The sequence below is a fragment of the Sinocyclocheilus rhinocerous genome, unplaced genomic scaffold (genome assembly GCF_001515625.1).
Source record: "Sinocyclocheilus rhinocerous isolate Xijiao unplaced genomic scaffold, SAMN03320098_v1.1 scaffold1564, whole genome shotgun sequence".
Lineage (NCBI taxonomy): Eukaryota > Metazoa > Chordata > Actinopteri > Cypriniformes > Cyprinidae > Sinocyclocheilus > Sinocyclocheilus rhinocerous.
This window is the reverse complement of record NW_015638982.1, coordinates 62087-69231: the sequence shown is the minus strand read 5'-3', so window position 1 is coordinate 69231 and position 7145 is coordinate 62087. Positions and strand designations below refer to the sequence as shown.

At 35.8% G+C, this 7145-nt stretch overlaps 1 protein-coding gene across 2 annotated transcripts in view; it reads left to right on the top strand.

The window, feature by feature from the left end:
* LOC107750791 (protein TEX261-like) overlaps positions 1-5282 on the top strand; it is a 6940-nt gene extending 1658 nt beyond the window's left edge. The window contains exons 2-6 of one of the 2 annotated variants that reach the window (XM_016566312.1): positions 110-189; positions 2559-2712; positions 2804-2871; positions 2962-3064; positions 4380-5282. In XM_016566312.1, coding sequence (XP_016421798.1) covers positions 110-189; positions 2559-2712; positions 2804-2871; positions 2962-3064; positions 4380-4495 — 521 coding nt within the window. In that variant the 3' untranslated portion in view covers positions 4496-5282. The remainder of the gene's footprint in view (positions 1-109; positions 190-2558; positions 2713-2803; positions 2872-2961; positions 3065-4379) is intronic. The other variant, XM_016566311.1, reaches the window with a different exon arrangement.
* Positions 5283-7145: the final 1863 nt, after the last annotated feature.

Sequence of the window (7145 nt, the reverse complement as noted above, 5' to 3'; positions counted from 1 at the left end):
ATGCACATTATGAATACCTTTATAATGCATTATACATAAAGGCTTTAAGTGAAGTGTTACGTATACAGTCTGTTTGTAGTTTTTCTCAATTTGCTATTTGTCTTTACAGCTGCAGGCCTGTATTACCTGGCAGAGTTAATAGAGGAGTACACCGTCGCCACCAGCCGCATTATAAAATATATGATTATGGTGAGTATTACCTTTGTAAACTTTAGTTTGGCGTGCATGTGATTGCATAAAATATGCATTGTTAGTAATGCTTGCATAGACTAATATTAGAGGAACTCAAGCCATATCTGGGGACCAGAGTGTCATACTGTCTCTTTAAACTGTCTTTGTCTAATTTTGCAAGTGAGAATCACATGCATTTGTTTTTTTTAAATTTGCAAACAAGTCAGAATGAAAGCAAAGTAACGTCAGCTGGTTGTCGCTGGTGGTGCAGATATGTTTCGTTACTCTCGCTATCGGTGAGTTTTATGTCGCCGCTGTTAGCCGCTAACTCCTTTTGCTGACGCGACCGAAGAAATCCCACCACTCCTGTGCCTTTATTATCTATAAAATATATGTTTATTATCAATTAATTGTAATAATATGATGTAAAACAGAACAAAAGTGTGCTGAGCTAAAACAAACCATAGGTCATATCTCTTTGGATAAAATAATTTTACATAATTGATAAGCTCGTTGTGTTTCAGGCTTGCATTTGTTTTTATATTTCACACTGTGGTGTTGCAGAATACAGGATTGTATTGATTGCTAATTGCTCCGCCCATTTACATGACATCCATTCGGGGAAAGTTACATCCATGGCTTGACACTTCATCTTTAAATGAACTCTAATGTCTATTGCAAATGAATGTTGGCTATTTTTCAACTCTCTTTTAGTGGTTGGCACATGCGGATTGTGGACAGTGTCGTAAAAAGAGTACAAATGTCTCTGTCCACATAGGCAGATGTATTAATAATGGTGACTGAGAATTTGGCAACCTGACAAACCAGCAGTATTTATACACCTGTGTTTACTGTATAGATAGTTAGATAGATCCATATATGCTGTGAAAACATTTGAATGAATTAAGATGTTTGTTGTCATGGTCTTGCATGTTTGTTGATCACATAATATGCACTTACACGGTAACACTTTACCTAAAGCATTTAAATATAATGCATTACAAAAGCATGTATAATGCATTAATTAAGCCTTGTAATGCACCTTATAATGCACTCTAGGATCCCATGAATAATGGTAAAAATACATTATAATACTTATCTATACATTGATATGCTTTTAGAAAGTATAATGCATTAAAACACGACCTTTTCAGTGGGGTCCAATAAGTTCTGTGACAAAAGTTAAAATGAACCAGTTGGTGATTTGGATTTCTTGATGAAGTGAGAATGTTCTGCCATGTTCTACCCCAGTTCATGATCTCTTTCCCATAAACGCTGTACAGCTAAGCCCTTTGATGTAGCCTCCAAAACCTTCTCGTACATCCATGAGGTAAAGTGCATAGACAAAATCATATCAAGCCGGGCGATAATTGGATGCAAGGGGAGCCTTTCCAAATACCTCTAGAATCTGCGGAATGGAAACTTGAAGGTCCGTAATAAAAAGTAATATATCATCCGCATAAAGAAATATATGTTGTTTATAAGAATGAACTGAGATTGAACGAACGTTTTCCTGTCTTATCAGTTGCGCTAGAGGCTCGAGCGACAACGCAAATAACATTGGGGATAAAGGGCACCCTTGTCTTGTGCCTCGTTGTAAATTGAAGGGTAAAGAATGCACCCCGTTAGTTACTACAGACGCCGTGGGGTTCTCATATAAGACCTTAATCATATTCACGAAGCCTTCGCCAAGTCCATATCCATCCAAAACAGACCAGAGGTAGTCCCACTCCAGCCTATCAAATGCCTTCTCCGCATCCAAGGAAAGAACTGCAGCTGGAGTGGGGCAGGCCCCGGTTTCATGTATGACATGCATAAGTCTCCGGATATTATCATAAAAGCATAAAGCCGGTCTGGTCTGGATGCACTCATTTATTTATATACCGCTGTAATCGCAAGGCTAGGATTCTAGCATGCATTTTAATATCTGTATTTAATAAAAATGAATGTGTCTGTAATTTGCACAATCTGAATGATCTTTTCCTTTTTTGACTATCAACGAAATCAGCGCTGTATTCATTTGCGGATGAAAAGCGCCAGCATGTACGGATGTTAGGAAGACAGGCCCCAGTAGGTCAAAATATTTAAGAAATAGCTCTGCTGGGATTCCATCGAAGCCTTGCGCTTTGCCTTTCTTAGCGCCTTGTAAAAGCTCCTCTAAGGTAACAGGCTGCCCTTAACGATCAGCTTCTTCATGACTAAGACGGGGTAGATTGAGAGACTGCAGAAAATCAGTATGGATGCATTTGTTAATATCCATCGGTTAGTATAGTAAGCATCAGCACATTGTCTTCTCTAACAGTACTTCAGACAGTATTGCACAGTTTTTAGTGATGGTACGTTACACATGCGTCACGTCTCCTCTAACTCGTACTCTCATCTCTCAGTTCTCCACAGCGGTGCTGGTGGGACTCTTTCTGTTTGAGGGCTTCCCCACGCTCATGATCGGAGTGGGTCTCTTCACCAACCTGGTTTACTTCGGTCTGCTGCAGACGTTTCCATACATCATGCTGACCTCGCCCAACTTCATCCTGTCATGTGGTGCGTGACGAAGAGGGTCTTTTATATGTACTTTACGATGATCTCTGTGCTTGCGTTCTCCTCTCACCTGTGACTTTGCTCTCTTTTGCAGCACTGGTTGTGTTAAACCACTATATGGCCTTCCAGTATTTTGCGGAGGAGTACTATCCTTTCTCTGAGGTAGGCTCTTTTTTATTTTACAGACTGAAACAACATAAATGCTGCATAAATGATGTCAAAGTTGAATTGCGTGTGTGTGTGTGTTTTCAGGTTCTAGCATACTTCACTATATGTCTGTGGGTGACTCCGTTCTCATTCTTTGTTTCCCTGTCTGCTGGAGAGAATGTTCTGCCATCCGTTGTGCAGCAGGGAGGTGAGTGACTATCTGACCTTAGCAAATCTGATTTCCTACAGGCCACATGGATTATGTTAAACTATGCTTATGTACTGTACTTACAGGGGTGAGTGATTTACCGGTGCATGTATTGAAATGGTAGAAATCTATATACATTTTCAAGAATTGTTTTTACAGTCATAAATAGTAGGAAAATATAATAAAATCATTAAAAAATTAACTTTATTAAAAATAAATTTGCTTTTTTTGCAATGTATATGCCTTCAAATATATTCAAATATGCCGTTTACTTTGAACATTGTTTTTAGCGTAATTAAATCAAATAAATAAACTTATTAAAAATGTACTTTATTAAAATATTTTTTTGTAATTTATAAGCCCTGAATATATATTTAAATACGCATTTTACTTTGAACATTGCTTTTAGTGTAATTAAATAAATAAAAAATATTAAAGTGAATTTGCTTCTTTGTTAACTGTATATACATTCAAAAATATTTAAATGAGCATTTTTCTTTGAATATTGTTTCACAGGCTAATTAAATAAAAATAAAGTAATAAAAAAATAACTCTTTTATTAAAATACATTAGCTTTTTTGTAATTTTACATACCTTCGAAATATTCAAAAATGCATTTTACTTTGAACATGGTTTTCAGTCTGATTAAATTTATAAATAAATGAAATCATATAAAATTTATATTTTATTAAAAATAAATGAGCTTTTTTGTAATTCATAAGCCATTCTAATAATATTCAATTATACATTTTACTTAGAATGTTGTTCAATTAAGTCTAATTACATAAAAATACTAAATAAATAAAAATAAATAAATAAATATTTTATTAAAAATACATTTGCTTTTTTTTGATTCACATACCTTCAGAAAATATTCATATATGCATTTAAATAAATAAATAAATGTGACCCTGGACCACAAAACCAGTCATTAGGGGTAGGAAATTTACAAAATATCTTCATGGAACATGTTCTTTACTTAATATCCTAATGATTTTTGGCATAAAAGAAACATCGATAATTTTGACCCATACAATGTATTTTTGGCTATTGCTACAAATATACCCCAGCGACTTAAGACTGCTTTTGTGCTCCAGGGTCACTAATGTTTTTTTGTAATTTAGTCAAATGTGCATTTTAACAACATAATTTATCATTGAAGTTTAATAGGTGTTTTGGGGGGGTGTTCCATAACCATGTGTATATTATGATATAAAAAATATTGTAATTAAAATCACCCACTTCTCTATCCAGACATTTACAATGGTCAAGTCTAAGCACTATCAATTATTTCCTGTTCCTCTGTTTTTTTCAGACGATGTGGTGTCAAATTACTTCACTAAAGGCAAGCGGGGCAAGCGCTCCGGCATCCTGCTCATCTTCTCCTTCCTGAAGGAGGCCGTTTTGCCAAGCCGACAGAAGATGTACTGATGAAGCGGTTCAGATGCGCATCAAGCGGAGGGGTTTGTTCAGGCCACCGGCCCCTTTCAGTAGACAGTGTGTTTTTGTGGGAGGAACGATAATAATGAGGCTGAATCTGTAGCCGAGGGAGAGGACCCTCGAATTAACTTACTGTCTGTTGATTCATGTCCAGAGTCGCCGGCTAATTTCTTCTTAGGCGTCTAAAGCCATGAAAGGACTTGAGAAGTCTTTCATTCGTGAAGGCTTGATCTTGTGACGTGTCTGTACGTGGATGACTGTGGAAGGGGCTTCGGCTTCTCTAGAGGCTCCTGCTGATTTTCTTGTGATTGCATCACTTCGAAAGCCAATGTTTGTGTTCGCTCATGAATGAATTGATATGTCTGGATTATTTGTTCACATTTTAAAGGAACGTTTTACCCTGAATCCAATGTTCGGTTCGCTCGCTTCATCACATCTTACACTACAAGTATTTGTTTGAGGTTAGACTTTTATAATGACCTGATGTTGAGGCAGTTTCAGTAAGGATTGTTTGTGTTGATTTATAAATCCATTTTCTATCAGCCGTTGGTGTGACAAGCAAAGAAAAGCTATTTTTTGGGGGTAAAATGTTGCTTTAAATACTGCAATCATGAGAGCCATAGTGTTGGCCATGCTTAATTTGTGTGCTGTACAGAAATATAATAAAATTCAGTTGTATGAGTTTTTGAAAGGTAAACATTGTCATGTACAAATGAGAAGATGCACAGAGGGTGAATCTCAGAATCATTTCAGCCCAAAGTTACCTAAAAAAATCTTGCATTAGGAAAATAAGACTATAGGATTATTAAGATTAGAACAATTAAGCACTTTGAACATTGTTTTTCAGTTTCATTAAATATGAAAAAATGAATAAATAATACAAAATTGAATGTTATTTTAAATGTAAATTGACTTTTGTAATTTACATGGCTTTAAAAATAATAATTTTAAAACGTTTAAATCAATAAGGCATTTTAATCTTTTTTTTTCTGAGGTGTTTGGTTTCATAAAAATGTGTATATTATCATAATAAATGTGCTCATCTATCAAGAAAAAAGTGCTTAATTATCAGGAAATGTTTATGCAAAATTATGCAATTAAACAAAAGTTTAGCAATAAAATAAAGAGCGAGCACATAATTGTTCATAAAGTAAGCTTTGTTTTCTTTAAACTATATATATATATACTGTATACAGACCTGGACATGTTCATACCTGGTGAACATGTTTTTTGACATTCACCCAAGCAATCATTTTTTGATTACATTTGTGTTATATATATATAAATATAGCTCTTTGACCAAAATGCAGATATTGTTCATTTTCTTAAACGATAAATGTGAAGAATTTCTAATAAAATGTCCGAATGACTCAGAGGGGCATTTGTGCTCCTCTTTATTTGGCAGACGGATCTTACACTTGGAGTGTGAGGTTGAGGAAAGGTCAGCACACATTCACTTCAGGAAGCTCTCGAATCACTTAGGAGGGCGGAAGTTGCCCTTTGCTGGTGTTATCTGACTGTTTTGTGGCTTGTTTCGTAATGGCTGAGGTTAAAGTCGACATACAGAAAACTGGTTCTAGGTCAGTGTGAAAGGGCAGCTCTTTTCTCGCGTGTCAAAAATCCAAGCGCCAAGCGTCCTCTGGGATCGGATGACGACAGCAGGGCTGTTTTGGGCCGTGACCCGGGTCACTGCGGTTTCCTAACCGTATTCGCTCAGAGTTCAGCTTTCATTCACACCTACATAAGTTCAGCATCGGGGAACTTTTCAGAGATCTTTTTTTTTGCCCTTATACATGTTTTCTGCTCCCTTTTTCACACGTTGATGATGTGCATGCAGAGGCGTATTGCAGTTAAAAGCTACTCCACAAATTTTAGCCTTTGCTCAGATTTTTTGTGTTTTGGAAAAGCATTCGACTCTGTCAAGAACATGTCGGAGCCATAGACGTAAGCTTACATTCAAAGGTCTTTTTCCATTGCTTCCTGACTCATCTACACAGTACCATCAGACAACGGCACAATTTTATATTCTACTGTAATGTGGGGGGAAAATCAATTCTGAAGTGTTCATACACTACCGTTTAAACTTTGTACGATTTTTAAATGCTTTTGAACCTCTTGTGTTCACCAAGGCTGCATTTATTTGATAAAAAAAAAAAACAGTAAAAACAGGAAAATTGTGAAAAATTACTGTTTTTTTATTTGAATCGATATTAAAATGTAATTTATTTCAGTGATGCAAAGCTGAATTTTCAACATCATTACTCCAGTCTTCAGTGTCACATGAATCTTTTGTAACATTCTAAATGTCTTAAAGTCACTAAAATGATTGAGTTCTTTTCAAAAACGAATGAAGATTATGTTCTTGAATGAATTATTGTTTGGTTTCACATGGGTCTTTTATTGCAGGGATGGAGATTTTTATTCAAAACATGACTTTGGTTTCTATAGATGATACACTTCCCCCCAAAAAAGGGTACAAAAGTTGTTACTGGGTTGATACCTTTGAAATGGGTACACCTTTGTACCTTATTTACCCCTAAAGAGTGCATATTAGTACATTAAAATCTAATTTTAGTGCCTTTTGTTAAGGTACCACCCCAGTGACGCCTTTTGTACCTTTTTGTCTGAGTGTGTAATGTGT